Genomic DNA, 16,580 nt, shown 5'->3' on the forward strand with positions numbered 1-16,580 from the left:
CAGCGATAACTTTACTGAAGTTAATTAGAAGTGGTGCATTGTTTGAATTTTAGTTATACATTTTGTGAAATTCCACAATCGTGAAAAAAATGTTTAACTTACAATATAATTATAAGCACTATATTTTGTGGTGATTTTTAGTTTACCAGTATGCATCAGACTGTGTTTGTAAAGTAAATATTTTTCTAAATTGTACTTAAATTGTAGTTTAGTTCTGAAGTTGTATGCAAAAGACAAACATCCAGTCATTCAAAGTAATCATTCAGCTAGCTGGGATCCTGGGAAACACAGGGCAAAAAGGAAAGCATGCATTAAGGTCAGTGGAGAGGCAGCAGTTCACATGTACCTGTATTGCACGTCTGGATATTTTGAAGGGAACCAGACTAGATAGAGAACACCCTTGCGAACACAGCAGAAAAATAAAACGATAAGTTTGCGATAAATGGAAATTCAGACTGTGACTTGCCAGGTCACTGCAAACCTTTTCAGATATTTGTTCTTGGTTAAGAGGATGGTTGTTTCATCCTGACCTGGGTATCGTAACAGATATTAATGGGATAAGGTGTCACTGAGATTGGTCAATGTTCCGGGCTACAAATTGCATACTCTTCCCTTCTTTTATTAATATAAAATGGTACGCTGTCAGTAATTTACAAGAGAATGTGTTTTTGTGTCCCCATCCCACCCACCACAGAGCCCCCAGATGGGCACCTTTATGGGTGTGTACCTGCCCTGCCTGCAGAACATCCTGGGCGTCATCCTGTTCCTCCGCCTCACCTGGATCGTGGGCACAGCGGGCATCATGGAATCCTTAGCCATCGTCTCCATGTGCTGCACATGTGTATGCTGGCTTTCTCTGACTCTTTCTGTTACCTCTGTTTGTCACTGTAGCTGCCCTGGGTTAATATTCATTTTCCTAATACTGTGGTGGTTTGTTTGTTGCACATTTGGCCCTTCATTTACTTTTCCATTTGCTTTCATTTAGCAGACACTTTTGTCTAAAGCGATATACAAGTGAAGCAAATAGCACATTACAAACATATGGCTGTGAAGGAGTTTGATGAGGTATAAGTGCAGCTAGGCTGAGCATCCAATGAATGCCCAGGTTCGAGTGTAAGCAGTACTGAAACGAGAGCTACACAGCGTCTTCCAACAAAGTGCTAATTTTCTCTGTGTATTTGTATGTGTGCTTGAATGGCCGAGAGTTCGTTAGATGTTGATCCCCAGCTAAATGTATAATTCCGCTTAGGTGATTACACCTGGCAGGGAAGTAGGAGTAATCTTCAGAGCTTGAGTGTTTGCAGCACAAGGTGCTATTTATAACGCTAGAACTCAGTGGAAACTTGCCCCCTGGTGGACATCATATGCCCTTTGCTTTTAAATTAAGTGTATTCTGTTGCAGTGCTGCTTTCACATAAAAGAGACAACCGATTCTCTTAAAGCTTCATGCCAGAATGCATTACTTTTTGGAGAATGGCTTCAAAGTTTATGCCTGTGACAGAAAGGCTTGCTAATAATCATCCTTCAATCTTTCGATTTTCCTGTTAAATCGAATATATCTGTAAGAATCTTTCTTTTTAATTAGTCCAAAAGACTAATTAAGGGCATATCTTTATTTCTACAGACACTCCTGACGGCCATATCAATGAGTGCCATCGCAACAAACGGCGTGGTTCCCGGTATGTGCTTGTTTTTGGCTTATTGTGGGTTTACCTCTGATTTTCTTTTGCTTAAACCTATATATGTATTTCTTTTTGATTACAGGTATAGTTTATGATTGGACAGTGGTTATTCTGTGAAATTGCTAATGTGGTCCCATGTTCACATGTTAACCAATGGCAATGCTGGCAGACTAAGACACTTTATTTTTATGTATTATTTTTTTAAAGGAATTTCTAGCTTGACTCTTTTGTACTTTGCAGATAATTTACAGTATATGAGTTCTGTTTACAGCTGAACATTGTTTAGTTTATTTCTTCAAATGCTGATTTCCAAAAGAACATCTCAGTTAAAAAGCGTACAGGGTTATTTTGCAGCAATGATTTTGTGTCTTTTTTTCTAAGTTGAAACTATCTTGCAATACCTTTTACGTGATAATATGTATGAATGTGCTTTTGCCGAAAATTTTAATCAAATGATTTTATTGACTTATCTCAAGTTCTGGGTGAACCAGTAGGAGCTGAATGTATCAAGATATCAGAATTCACTTGTGCCTCCATTAAGAATAATGGCCTTCTCTGAAATGGAGACATTTGTGTCTGTTCCTCTCACAGCTGGTGGTTCTTATTACATGATCTCAAGGTCGCTGGGCCCCGAGTTCGGTGGAGCTGTGGGTCTATGCTTCTATCTGGGCACCACCTTCGCTGGCTCCATGTATATCCTCGGCACCATTGAAATTCTCCTCGTAAGTCTGGCCACACAACATCTGGCTGTTTATCATTGTGGAGTGAGGTGTGGTTTCTGTTTACTAACAGACTAAAAGCTGAAATTCATGGGATTTGGGTATATGTGTGTGAAAGCATCCAGGAAGGGGCACATCTCTGCTTTTACTTAAGCACAAGACCACTGTGGTCTGCTGGCTTTTCATGAATATATATTGATTTACACATATAGCTTTTTTCCATGGCAACATAAAGGTCTATGAAAATAATGATAGCATAAATCAACAGAGAGGATCAGCACAAGCCTATTATAATAATAATTGTGTCTTGTACACCAGTTATTTCTACTTAATTATTTTATATGTTTCATGTAGTATTAAAGTTCACATGACCTCCTCTCCTTCCAGACTTACATCATGCCCAGTGCGGCCATCTTCAAAGCAGAGGAGAAGGAGCAGGAAGCTGAAGCCTTGCTCAACAACATGCGTGTCTACGGCACCTGCTGCCTTGCCCTCATGGCCCTCGTAGTCTTTGTGGGGGTCAAGTACGTCAACAAGCTGGCCCTGGTCTTCCTGGCCTGTGTGGTGCTCTCCATTCTGGCCATCTACGCCGGCGTCATCAAGACCACCTTCGATCCCCCTAACTTCCCGTGAGCTTGTGGCCCTGTACCCAACGTTCCTCTTCTATGATGTTTACGGTGTCTTTTGCCATCTTGATGCGTTTATAGATGTGTGACTGAGCCTTTAACATCTTTGGTGTGTTTTAATTTTTTAGAGAGTAAGGCACTAAGGTCACAATAGTATAATAATTCATGCACTGTAGTGCAAGTATGTTTTTTGACTGAATTGTGACCAGAAGCTCATTTGTGGAATTTAAATTTTGCAGTTTAAAGTTTGCAGCTCTCCAAAGACTCTGCGTAGTAGTGTTAGGGCTAAAAACTTTAAAACATCATAGCGAAACAGAAACTTAGCTGTGTACAAGCAGAATACACCCTCGGGAGTCACATTTATTCCCACAATCAGGCCAATATAACATTAGGTCCTGTTTGTTTAGTTTCCGTTTAGAGGGGATGCATGATTGCCAGGACATTATGAAATGCAGAACTTGCAGCAGCTGACGTTCGTTGTCCCTGCAGGGTCTGCTTGCTGGGAAACCGCACTCTGAAAAACCACAACTTCGACAAATGCCTTAAGACAGAGGAAGTAGGCAATGGGACGATGACTATGACTACCAGGCTTTGGAAGCTCTTCTGTAACAGCTCGGAGCTCACCGCTGCCTGCGACAAATACTTTGAACTGAACAATGTGACCACGATCCAGGGCATTCCCGGACTTGTGAGTGGGGTCATCTCAGGTGAGCATTCACCTCAGTCCAAGGCATGTCTGGATCAGTTCAGTGAAGGGCCTGACTGTCATACAAATGTTAACAAAAGTTATGAACAATGGCATGAAAATGGGGATGACCAGCAGGTTTAGCTCATTTAAGTTATGCTCACATTACCAGTCTGAAGTGACCGGTGAGTTTTTGCCTTAATGCGACACAGACTGTTTTCAGGGCTGTGTGGACACAGAAGTCTAATCTTTTCAAATCAGATTTGAGTAACTTCTTATATGTGGTCCTAGATTGGAGATGCATTCCAATTTGTGCCCATGTGATGTGAATGAAAATGATCAGATCTGCAGTCATCTGATACTATATGCACGAGCAGAACATTTTTGCTGTTGCTTATGCAAATGACTCGAGCAAAAACATAAATGTGTGCATACTTGCCATTTAGGAGGACACAGATGTGTTCACATTGCAGTTAAATTCAGGTCACTTGTAATTATGAATGTAAACTGGCAAGATCCAAATCAAATTTGAGTTAAAAAAAAAAAACAGAATTGAACATTGAGGCTTGTAATATGAACATGTGTTGGCATCAAAAGGTTGTGATGGAGCTTAGCTGCACATCTCGTTGAATCTGGGATTAGTTAATACTTCCATCTCTCCATCCATTCGTATGTCTGTCCTTCATACTGATTATCTGGTGTGGCAGCACAGTGAAGTTGAAGCCTATCTCTAGAAGAACAGGACATTAGGTCGGGAGCACTGGATGGGATGGGATGGCAGTCTATCTCTGGGCAGGCAGGCAACAGGGCACAAATTCACCTAACTGCACGTGTTTCATTAATATAGCCATGAAATATCTTCTGCTTGCATTTCAAAAACAACAAATAACAGGTAACAAGACCCCAGACAAATGCATAACAAGATGGTGTACTTTGTAATATGGTTCTGGATATTTTTTTTATGATTATTTTTCATTTGAAATACCCACCTCTATGGGTAGTGCCCTTCGAAGCCATGCTTGCTCTTGTGGAGGGCAAGACAGGGGAGGTGAAAAGAGAATTTCCCCCTAGGGATCAATGAAAGTATGTTTTTATTATTATTATTGTTATTATTGTTGTTATTATTGTTATTATTATTACTCAGAATGGACACGAGCACTGCATGAAGGCCTGACTGGGCTAATTCGTATTGTAACGCTTGTTCCCTTCCATTGACCTTGAAAAACCTGTGGTCTTTCCCATCTGCATGGCCTAGTGATGGAGTGACTGGTGACTCTCTATCTCTCTGCTGCAGAGAACATGTGGGGTAGCTATGGGCCCGCCGACGTACTGGTGGAGAAGAAGCACTTCCCGTCAGTCCCTGCTGCAGACTCCTCCATGGACACCAACCTGCCATACGTATCCAATGACATCGCCACATTCTTCACTCTCCTGGTGGGCATCTACTTTCCTTCTGTCACAGGTGAGAACAAACATTCATATCTTATCTCTAGTTGCAAAGGACTCCTTTGTCTCTGTAAGGCACTGGTATGAATAAATATTTTAACTTTAAGTCTGATAAGAAGATATTTACCTCACTATGTCACTGGTAGGAATACATCTTTTTATCTCCATGACTTATAAAAAAAAATTACTTTTTTTTTTTTTTAATCTGCCACTGATAAGCGTAAGTGCCCTTATCTCTGAGAACATTTATCCCTTGCTGTGATGGTTAACATTATATCTCTTATCTCTGTGGCTCTTAAAAATATGTATTTTATGTCTGTTTTGATAAGCTCAGATGAGGTATCCTTCATTTATGGAGTTTGCTTGGTCCCTCAGGGTTTGATGCAGCGTTCCACCCAAAACAAAAATGCGTGGTTAGTGGAACTGGTGTCTGATAATTGCCCTTGGCGTATAACTGAGCGTGAGAGAGTGTGTGAGATAGTGTGTGACAGAATGTGTGCACACCCTCATATCACAGGGCTCAGATATTTTTTTCCGAGGACCATCCAAGGTCCGCTGTTCCTGGTAAAATTTGCCAGCTGGGGGTTATGGGGGTGTCGATGATTATATTTGCGAGCGGGGTGGATCGGTGTGTGTGGAATGTCTGTATTGCTCAAGCCAAACTTCTGACTCTCGTGGGTCATCATCCAGCAGACCCTGATATTAGCAGTCCACATTAGGCTACAGTTGCATCTTCTGTTCCTTGTGCTATGTTTGGTCTGGTTTCTGCTATATTTCCTTCTGGATGCGAACCAGAGTCTGCGTAATACATATCCATTCCATACCAGATAAGTCGTTACAGAAGGTGGATGGATCTGAGATAATACATATACCATAATCATGTACGCACACAGACACACACACACATGCATGTATATATGCAGTTGAGAGCAAAGCTTGGGATCAAAGTGAAAGATCAGGCCATTTATCCAGCACTCCTGGAGCATTTTTGGGGGGGTTATGGTTCTTGTTCAGCGTTGCAGTCAGTGCCCAGTGGCATCTAGTCCGTGGATTTCTCAGCACCCAATGGGCCTGTGTCTTAACATAAGCTGGCCTCGACATGCTGGAAATGATGACTCCTTGTGTTTGTTGCAGGCATTATGGCCGGTTCAAACCGATCTGGAGACCTGCGGGATGCCCAGAGGTCCATTCCCATTGGAACGATCCTGGCCATAGTGACCACGTCTTTGATCTGTATCCTTCGATGGGTGGAGACAGTGATGCTGAACATGATGACATCACTGGGGAAAATAGCATAGTGGCGCAAATGGCAGTGCGTGGCGCTGTGGGGAATCCAAGTGCCAAGCACGGTGCCCTTTGATCCCAGACGCTGTGTTTTCCTCAGTCACCCTCTGCAGATATCTCCTGCGTCGTGCTGTTCGGCGCCTGCATCGAAGGTGTGGTTCTGAGAGACAAGTAAGCCTTGCTTTTCACATTTTTTTTGCTGAGATCACATCTGTGAATGATTATACAGAACAGTATGTGAGAAGAGAAAAGACAACAACGCAGCATCTGTCTTCAGCACATCGAAAACATGCAGAAAAACGAGACCTGCAAAAGAATTCTGAGATACATTAGATGTGAGTCAGTTGCTGTTCATTTCTTTTGATTGGTCCCACACTGTGGAGGGAGTTGAAAGGATTTCCCTGCCAGGAATTTCAAAAACACACATACACAGCCGTTGTATGTTATAGGGACGTCTGTTCTGTACATGAGTATGATGAGGCATTAGATGCTCGGTTCTGCCAGGATTTGTACAGTATAGAGTTATATAGACACACCATTGCATGACTATTTTATCACTACCAGTAGTAGTTTTTGCTGCCCTATGTACAAATAATGACAATTAAAAAGCTTTTGAATCAGTATTTTCCTTTTGCATGTACATATGTGCATTGAAAAACAAATGCGCGCATGCGTGTGTCCATGTTGCAGGTACGGAGACTCCGTGAAAGGGAACCTGGTGATCGGCACTCTGTCCTGGCCCTCGCCCTGGGTCATTGTCATTGGCTCCTTCTTCTCCTGCTGCGGGGCCGGACTCCAGAGCCTCACAGGGGCCCCACGACTCCTGCAGGCCATCGCCCGCGATGGCATCGTTCCCTTCCTGGAGGTCAGGCTCTGACACATACGCAGAGACACCCACTCACGCATGCACCTCACGATGCCTCCATGACTGAGGCCACCATGTCCGTCCGCCTCCAGGTTTTCGGTCACGGCAAAGCCAACGGGGAGCCGACGTGGGCCCTGCTGCTGACCGCGGCCATCTGCGAGAGCGGCATCCTCATCGCCTCGCTGGATGCCGTCGCCCCCATCCTCTCCATGTGGGTACTGCAACGTCCTTTTATGCCAGTGACTTTGCTCATGATGTCGGTTTCCCTGTGGTGCAGTGCAGCAGTTGGTCGTTGAGTCATAACCCAGATTTTTAAATGTTCAATCAAAATTTATTTCACAAAAAAGTACAATCTTCATGCCTTTTTCAGAAATTGTAATTTTTTTTTCGTTTTTGCCTTTTATTGTTCTTAATACTCTTTCTCTGTAACATCTTTTGTTATTTTGTGGGAAAAGCGTCTCTCAATTTAATTCAAAGGTTATATAAAGGTCTGTCTTTTCATGTTTAGTTCTAGAGATATGATTCAGCCATGAGGTAAAAGCCTTTTTTTCTTTTTCTTGAAATTGTGCAGGTTCTTCTTAATGTGCTACCTGTTTGTCAACTTGGCCTGTGCGGTTCAGACCCTGCTTCGTACCCCTAACTGGAGGCCCCGCTTCAAGTTCTACCACTGGTGAGCCGTTTATCCACGTCAAGTTCCTCGTATATGAGGAAATCCACAGGGAGAGCTCCGTCCTCGGCCCTGAAGGTCACACCTCAATGCTGTACAACCTGGTCATAATATAACAGAAATTTAAATCTAATGGTGTGTATACTCAAAGCGGTATCACCTATCACCGAAAATTGTATATATCTGGACATTGAGTTTCCATGGTAATGAATACTTCCATAAACGTCCAGTTCATGCCATCTCAGACTTCAGCTGAGCTGAAACTAGATTTCTGAGAGGCTTGGGGATATGGCCCCCATTACGGTGGAGATGGCACCCTTCCACCCTTTCTGGTTAGATGTCCTGAACCCTCCCCTCCATCTCATACCGCATTGTACATTGCAGGGATCCCAGCAGGCTTTGTGAGGGAACCATATCAACCTTTGGCCTGAATTTTTGAATCAAACCAAAACGAGCATCTTGTGTAATTTATTATTATTTAGGGTATCCTGTAGGCTTTTTGGGGTTTCTCCTCGAAACCCACATGGCTGTCATGTTTCCCCTCGTTCCCACAGGGCTCTGTCCTTCCTGGGGATGAGCCTGTGCCTTTCCCTGATGTTCATCTCCTCTTGGTTCTACGCTCTGGTGGCCATGGTGATTGCCGGGTGCATCTACAAGTATATCGAGTACAGGGGGTAAGAGGAGCATCTCCCTGCAGCAAAGCACGGATTGGATTTATTTAATAAAATCTGATAATAAAATAAAATAAACACCATTTCACTGATTTCACTTAGTGTGATATCCAGGTGATGCTTATAAGTAGATCTCCTCTTGTCGATCTGGTAAGCACATGTGCTGAATATACTTTTTTGGAGTCCAGTCTGCCGATGATGCTCTAGAGGGCCTGATGTCATAGCAGCCCCACCCTCTCTCTAATACACACACACACACACACACACCACAAGCTCATTGCTGTCCTCTTTTATCTCCAGGGCTGAGAAGGAGTGGGGCGACGGGATCCGGGGCCTATCCCTCAACGCCGCCCGCTACGCCCTGATGCGTCTGGAGGAAGCACCACCGCACACCAAGAACTGGAGGTGAGGTAACGAGAGCAGGTGTGGAAGGCGCGAAGTGTGTGCTCCTCAGCCCACTCACGCAGAGCCCACTGGCACCTTCCACACCCCTCCCCATCCTCTTGGAACTGATACAGCTTGTCCTCCCATAATTCCCAGATTCCACTCTCGACTCTATGAACGTCAGCATACTCTTCTTATTTCCATGAATTTATTACACTATTACTTAGAATTTATTTCAGTTTAGGAAATTACGTAAATTAAGCCATCAAAGCAAAACCAGTACAGCCCATTGTTTCACTCTATTATAAATTGTCGCCGTGGTAATCTGGGGATGGCTTTATTGTTTTTTTTTTTTTTTTCCTGGAGATCTATGAAATTACTCTGCTGAAAGATAAACCTCCGACATGGGTAACTGCCAGATCCACGCATGTGGAGGCTTTGTGGTGGAATTGAGGTCACGCAAGCTGTTCTTCTCCGGCCCAAGCCCGCGCCGGGCCTCTCCTGTTGATATCGATTTGTCGGGCCATCTGGAGCATTTCAGCTCCGGCCCTCCTTTCCCATTACATTCCCGGCGTTCCTTAAGCCTCTTACGGAGGCCGGTTCACTTTCAGTTCAGCCTCATTCTGCCCAAATTATTCCTGTCTGCTTTAGCTGAATCTCCTTTTGATTTATCTATCTAATCATTTGGGCAGAGAATGCAGGTTCAAACAGCGGCCTCAGGCTAGCCCCATAAAAACATGCCGGTAACTTGATGTCTGTTTAAAATGGACGACCACAGGAAGCCGCCTTGGTTGAGCAATGCATGAGCAGGAAGCCCATCTGCTCCTTTCTGCTTTCAGTTTGGGATTTTAGGATTTCAGCCCAGTAAATATGACTGGGAAATGTGTGCTCCAGCTGGGGAGGGGGCCTTCACTCTATCAGGGGTTTCCTGAGGGGCTGCTATTCCATGTGCTCTGCAGTAGCGGTGGTGCACCATCATCATGTTGTATCCCCCTCTGCACCCCCCCTTCCCCCTTTCCACTCTCAGGCCCCAGCTGTTGGTGCTGCTAAACCTGGACTCAGAGCTGGCAGTCAAGCACCCACGCCTGCTCTCCCTCACCACCCAGCTGAAGGCCGGAAAGGGCCTCACCATCGTGGGCTCCGTCCTGGAGGGCACGTACCTCACTAAGGGGCTGGAGGCCAAACGGGCCGATCAGGTGAGGGAGAGCGCATAACGGAACCCGTTGACTAGCTTATTGGTTGCTGTCTTCATCTGCATTGTTCCTAAACTGGACTAAACTGGTCTTAATAGGCCAATATGTGTAGGAAGGCTGCCCCCTTCTGGTAAACTGGCAGAATGCGGCATTCTGCCAAAGACAAGAAACTACCTAGGATAGTTTTTGTATTCTTAAATATTGAATAATAATATTTATTTTTTTTTTGTATTACTTGACGGTCGGCTGACATGTAAGTGATAAGGGATTGTTCTGTGTTAATTGTTTAGGTGTTTCTGTGCAGCAGTTGGTACTTACCAGCACATTTGTGTGCTGGTGGTGCGTATCATATGGTGCACTAAGGAATTTTGCAGTAAACTAAGATCTTTCTATTCTCTGAACAAGACGCTTTGCATTTCCTGCATTTTCACCAGCCCTTGTCAGCCAAAGGCAGAGCACCGAATTCAGCTGTGAAGGACTTCAGTATCAGTATGCTTTCGGAAAACCAGGATTTCAATGCAGCTCTTCATTATAGAATTTTACTACAGATTGTAGTTGTGTGATGTTGCTGATGGCCTGTTTGTTCATGTGTGGCTTTTCAGCCTTATTAAATGATGTGTACCTTGTTTCTGTATCCTACCCATGTGTGTGCAGAACATCAAGTCTACCATGTCCACAGAGAGGACCAAGGGCTTCTGCCATGTGGTGGTGTCATCCAATATGCGTGACGGCTTCTCCCACCTAATCCAGTCGGCCGGCCTCGGTGGCATGAAGCACAACTCTGTGCTGATGTCTTGGCCAGGGAGCTGGAAGCAGGGTGTGGACCATGCCTGCCTAACCAACTTTGTCGGTGGGTCTCTCTTTCTGTACCCTCCGCTGTTGGGTTGGGTGGAATGTGAGTGAACGATTGGGGGGGGCCAGGGACTGGAATCCATGTTCGATTCGTCCTGCAGAGACAGTGCGGGAGACCACAGCCGCGCACCAGGCTCTCCTGGTAGCCAAGAACGTGGACAACTTCCCCGCCAACCAGGACCGGCTAAATGAGGGGACGGTGGACGTGTGGTGGATCGTGCACGACGGTGGCATGCTTATGCTGCTACCCTTCCTGCTACGGCAGCACAAGGTGGGTCTTCAGGGAGGCGCGGGCGGCTTCTGGCTAGGGTACCGCTGGGGTGCCGCTTGGTCAGTTTGCCAGTCAGCCTACCAGACACCTCCCATCTCTGCTATGTAATTGGGTGCAATGTGCCCTTCCCAATCCAGTGAGTGAGTTTTGGTAGCCAATGCTGTATCATATGATGAGGAAGACAGTCTCTATCTCAATCTAGAAAACAACAAAAAAATGGACTGTGTGTTTTGGACATTTGTTCTTCAGTTACCAGGAGGGTCAGCAATGGCTATTGAAATACAGCCCAAAGGTTGTGGGTTCGAGTTCCTTGAGAGCCGCTTGGTGACGCTTAGAACAGTACTTACCCCCAGCAAATCATCCAGCGCTGCATGTGAATGTGAACAGCTGTGTCACCTTGGGTGAAAGCTTTGACATTGTATAAGGTCAAGGATGCGCATCGCCCCATTTACTTAGCATTTAGTGTTAAGTAAGAGGCTGTCTATGCCATAGCCAAGGGCTTGGGAGCTCATCCCAGCCTGGAAATAGCTGTATTGAGCTGCAGACCCTCATCTCCTAACACCAGCCAGGAAGAGCATAACATTCAGCTAATTCCTGACCTGACCTGCATGTCATCCTTCCCACCAGGTCTGGAGGAAGTGCAAGATGCGCATCTTCACCGTGGCTCAGATGAATGACAACAGCATCCAAATGAAGAAGGATCTGCAGATGTTCCTGTACCACCTCCGGCTGGATGCTGAGGTGGAGGTGGTGGAGATGGTAAATGACAGCCTGGTGTCTTTCTGTTTAATCGTCCTGAAGTTTGGGGGTAAGACTCAAGGGTCTGACCAGTGGTGTTTAGCAGGCAGAATGACATGCAGCAAGGTGGTAATCAGGATCCTGCTGAGATTGAATGATCACTTTATACACTTCAGTCAGCTGTTGTTCTTTTGTGTAACCCAGCACGATAGTGACATCTCAGCCTTCACCTACGAGAAGACTCTGATGATGGAGCAGCGTTCCCAGATGCTAAAACAGATACATTTATCTCGGACGGAGCAGGAGAGGGAGGTGCGTACTCCAGCTTGTGGGTGATGTTGGCAAAAGATTTTTTTTGGCAAAAGAATTAGTCAATATTAAATTTTGAAATAATCAACAAGGTGTTTGATCACAGGGTTTCATTTCTTTCATCATTGCCAAATCAATTACCAGTACAGAAATTGGTTTTACAAGTTATTGGGTCATACATATAAATACATTTTAGTTCAGTTCTGTCTTTTGGAGTCTCTTTGCTTTTTGTTGGCTGTGTACACTTTGGTTTCTGGGTAATGGCGTCCACATAACATTATTGTTGACTTTACTATGTCTGTTTGGTCATGTGGAGGGGATGTCGGGGGGGGCTCAATGACCAGAGTTAGCATTAAGAGAAAGAATCTGAGGGGGGGGGGGGGGCGGCGAGGTTAGTGTGACAGCGACCGAATGGAAACTTGCGGACTCTCCGCTGGGGGGGTATGGTGCAGATTCAGAGCATCACCGATGAGTCACGCAGCTCCATCCGGAGGAAGACCCAAGGCAGAGAGCGGGCCTCGGGCCACGGTCAGCGGATCAGCGCACGGGAGGACGAGGTAGTCCTGTCCCCCTCCCCCTGCTGCCGTGATGCCTGCCCTAAGATGAAGTTGTTTCTAAGCAAGTCCGAGGCAGTTGCCCTTAGAGACCAGCCTCCCACTCCGCATCCTCCCATCGCCATGTTAGACACAGCTGTGCCCTCCCCCCCGGTCATCTCTCCAGTAGTATTACGGAACCCATCAGCTGGTGACCGGCTTGCTTCTGAATACCCAGCACCCCTCTGTAATGCATTCTGTTATTTTATTAGTTCACCTGTTCCACAACTTCATTTCAAGAATGATTTTGCGCCTGTGCATAAGTATACTATATTTTAACTGATTGACATGCTCTGTGGCATAAGTAGATCTGTTAAAGCTTTAAATTTCATCATCTGTATCGTGTAAGTTCACAACATGTGATGTCTCCCTGCGTACTCTAGCTGCAAAGAAAGCATTTGAAAATATTGGGTTCAAAGGCTGAGGCTATTTGCAGAGTCTTGAATGACGAGTTGTTGCTGTACTTCATCTGCCATTTGGGGCCATTTCTTGTATGTTTTCCTCCATTGGCTGCAGCTTTTCAGAAAAACATTTAGTTTTAAGAGGTTTCCTCAGCTTGCATGGGGATGGACTCCAGTGGCTTCTGTGCCAGACTGAAGGCCAGTGATGTGCCCTCAGCCTGTTATGTACGTGGTACACATCGCTGACCCTGCCCCTACTGACTCCACCCCCGCTGACCCCGCTCTTCAGGCTCAACTGATCCACGACAGGAACACAGCGGCCCACGACTCGCCCAGCGTCAGGAGCGATGCCACCCCGGACCGGGTGCACATGACCTGGACCAAGGAGAAGATGTTCAGCGAGAGGAATCGAAACCGCGAGGCCAGTGTGGGCGTGAGGGACCTCTTCAGCATGAAGCCGTGAGTGTCTCCCTGCTCAGTCCTCCTTCACAGTCCTACGGCACCCCCTTAGATGGTGTAATGGTATGAGTGTACTGACCTGAATTTGCACTGTTTTGAAGATTCCTCATCTGAGAAGATCTCTTCTTCTTGGGGTTATGTTGCAAACAGTAGCAGGCAAATGACACTTTTCTACTGGCATACGGGTACCAGGCCGTACCTGAGCCGTACTGTACAGGTGTTGCCGGTTTTGGAGAGTGACAGTGACGTAAATCTGAAGACTTTACTATTCACATGGGGGTACATCATGATTTGCTAGATGCAAATTCCTGGTAGCACGTCTGCGACAATCGCCGCGTTAAGTTAGTATCAAGTGCTAGTGGGAATACCATTAGTTTGTATAGATTGCATAACGAATCCATTCCGTTCAGCCATTGTCTAGTACTTTAACCCTCTGGAGTCGACGGCATCGTCGGTGATGCCACATATCTTTCTTGAGTATTACATTTCATAAATCTTACTATAGAAACATGAAAAAAACGCGAACTAAATCCGTAATCTTAAAATCTAAGTAATTAAATATTTGCTCGGGTACAGCTTGCACAATGTACAATGGAAACTGTCTCTTCGTGCTGCGGCTCAGGCATGGTTCGGTTTTTGATGACGGTAGAAAAGCGTCAGAAATTTTTTAAATGACATTTTCCTGAAACCTTCACGGGTCCCTTTCTGTGCTCACACCTGTTCTCATGGCCTTTCATAAAGGTTCTACATCATACACTTAAAAAAAGGCACAGAATCTTCAGGTAGCATGAAAAAGAACAGGGAGCATAACGCCTGCATGGCGTCGCAGGCTGAACTAACGTCATTTTGTGCGTGGACACGTCTAGCTGTGGTGTCCGTATGCATGGCCTGACATGGACACTTCCATGTTACTTTCCCCAAGCATCTCATATTCGTACAGATCATCCGAATACCCCGTGTCCGAGCATCTAAGTGATTAAATATTTGTGTGTATCTGACAGGACATTTTGTTCTTTTATGTGCTGGATGTGAGACTGACTCCTGCCTGGGTATGAAGTGAATACCGTGTTGAAACACAGGGTTCTCTTAAAATCAAAATCAAGAAACCTAAATTGTAACTGATGGAATATATTGACATCTAAAATACTGCAATTTGTATTCTTTGTTGGGCAAAAAATGAGGCATCCTTTCAGAGATGAAGGACGTCATGTGATGAAAGCAGGAACCCTAAAGTTCTGGAGAAAGCCTCTAAGTGTCTTTTTGTTGTTTTGTTCTGTCTTCCTCCTTCTAGAGAGTGGGGGAATCTGTAAGTCACATTTCTTTGTCTATGCTGTGTGTGCGTGTGTCTATGTTTGCTTGCGTGTATGTGTGTGTGACAGTGCTCATGCTCGTGCTTTTCATAGCCTTGGGTAGGGCCATGAGGGCTGAGCGGGGGGTTTGGGAGTGGCAACCAACCTCCCACTCAACCCCCCCCCCCACCGCTGTCCTATGAACTCGAAAACCCATTTGTCCCCAGCTGCATCCGCATGTATGGTAGCATTTGTGTCGTGGGGCATTCTGCACTTTCCGCTTTTCCACCAAACCCTCTGAAATGGGGCTGCCTCGTGGTCGGGAACATGATGTCATAACGGGGGGTTTCCGGTTCAGGTTTGTTTACCAGACCTTTTGAGTGAGACGTCATTATCAGGTAGGCTTAGCCAGGCAGGTGCCTCTTTCCACGGCATGTGTGTCCAAAAAGCTTTGTGGCTCGCCGTCTGAATTATGATTGTTTTTCATGTGTTTTACACCAGCCCATATTCTCTCAACAATAAGATGCATACGTTTATTTCCCAAATAGCCTGTAATATGACACCTCTGGTAAGGATATATATTTGACAGGCTCGTGAGATATACCAGTTTTCAGTAGAGAAGCTTTTAAGTGAATTCCTAAATTAGATGTGCTTAAAGGACATTCCATGCTGGCTACATGAAATTTAATTTGCCAATCCAGCTATTCTGGCTCTTTGCCCAGCAGAAGCACCTCTATTTCTCTCTCTCTCTCTCTCTCTCCCCCTATTGGCTTTGGCTGGGAATGGTGCTTGCTTAACATGTTATGAATGCTGCTTCAATTGTCAGTGAGTTGCTTCAGGCTGGGGGCTCGAACGTGGGGGCACTCTTTCCCCCACGTTTTTAAAGAGTGCTGAAGCCTCGGGGGGTTGGGTGGTTCAGTGTAGTAGTTTATAGATGTGACATTAGGATTAGCGCTGACAGCTCTACTTGACTGGACCTCACTGCTGGCAGAATTAGCAGATGGGGAATGTGCCATGTTACAGCGGGGGAGATGCCGTCACAGGCATTCCCCTCTGTCTGTCCCCTGTCTGGTGAGATCCGGTCCAGTGTTGTCTTCCCGGGAGCACCCCTGAACATGTGCGTGGGCTACGCTCTGCTACAGGAATCAGTCCAACGTTCGCCGGATGCACACTGCAGTCAAGCTGAACGAGGTGGTGTTGAACAAGTCCCAAGAGGCCCATTTGGTGATGCTCAACATGCCGGGGCCTCCCAAGCACAGAGGTGGTGACGAGAACTGTATCCTTTCCTTTTTACTCTGGTAAGCATGCCATGTGACTGACCATCCATCCATCCATTTTCCAAACCGCATATCCATCTGGGTCACGGGGGGTCCAGAGCCTATCCCGGAAGCAATGGGCATAAGGCAGGGAACAACCCAGGATGGGAGGCCAGCCCATCATGACTGA

At 45.6% G+C, this 16,580-nt stretch overlaps 1 protein-coding gene across 11 annotated transcripts in view; it reads left to right on the top strand.

Moving 5' to 3' along the window:
• The window catches only part of slc12a7b (solute carrier family 12 member 7b), a 53,504-nt gene that overhangs the window by 31,618 nt on the left and 5,306 nt on the right, over window positions 1–16,580 (top strand). For 8 of the 11 annotated variants that reach the window (XM_048976861.1, XM_048976862.1, XM_048976867.1 and 5 more), the window contains 22 exons: window positions 695–841; window positions 1,625–1,679; window positions 2,274–2,404; window positions 2,789–3,030; window positions 3,517–3,734; window positions 5,007–5,174; window positions 6,293–6,391; window positions 6,556–6,613; window positions 7,133–7,307; window positions 7,400–7,518; window positions 7,879–7,977; window positions 8,529–8,648; window positions 8,946–9,050; window positions 10,057–10,225; window positions 10,877–11,072; window positions 11,176–11,345; window positions 11,973–12,104; window positions 12,288–12,395; window positions 12,845–12,949; window positions 13,676–13,845; window positions 15,137–15,151; window positions 16,277–16,410. In XM_048976861.1, the coding sequence (XP_048832818.1) occupies window positions 695–841; window positions 1,625–1,679; window positions 2,274–2,404; window positions 2,789–3,030; window positions 3,517–3,734; window positions 5,007–5,174; window positions 6,293–6,391; window positions 6,556–6,613; window positions 7,133–7,307; window positions 7,400–7,518; window positions 7,879–7,977; window positions 8,529–8,648; window positions 8,946–9,050; window positions 10,057–10,225; window positions 10,877–11,072; window positions 11,176–11,345; window positions 11,973–12,104; window positions 12,288–12,395; window positions 12,845–12,949; window positions 13,676–13,845; window positions 15,137–15,151; window positions 16,277–16,410 (2,935 nt within the window). The remainder of the gene's footprint in view (window positions 1–694; window positions 842–1,624; window positions 1,680–2,273; window positions 2,405–2,788; window positions 3,031–3,516; window positions 3,735–5,006; window positions 5,175–6,292; window positions 6,392–6,555; window positions 6,614–7,132; window positions 7,308–7,399; window positions 7,519–7,878; window positions 7,978–8,528; window positions 8,649–8,945; window positions 9,051–10,056; window positions 10,226–10,876; window positions 11,073–11,175; window positions 11,346–11,972; window positions 12,105–12,287; window positions 12,396–12,844; window positions 12,950–13,675; window positions 13,846–15,136; window positions 15,152–16,276; window positions 16,411–16,580) is intronic. The other 3 variants (XM_048976863.1, XM_048976866.1, XM_048976869.1) reach the window with 3 other exon arrangements.

Source organism: Brienomyrus brachyistius, chromosome 15, assembly GCF_023856365.1.
Source record: "Brienomyrus brachyistius isolate T26 chromosome 15, BBRACH_0.4, whole genome shotgun sequence".
Lineage (NCBI taxonomy): Eukaryota > Metazoa > Chordata > Actinopteri > Osteoglossiformes > Mormyridae > Brienomyrus > Brienomyrus brachyistius.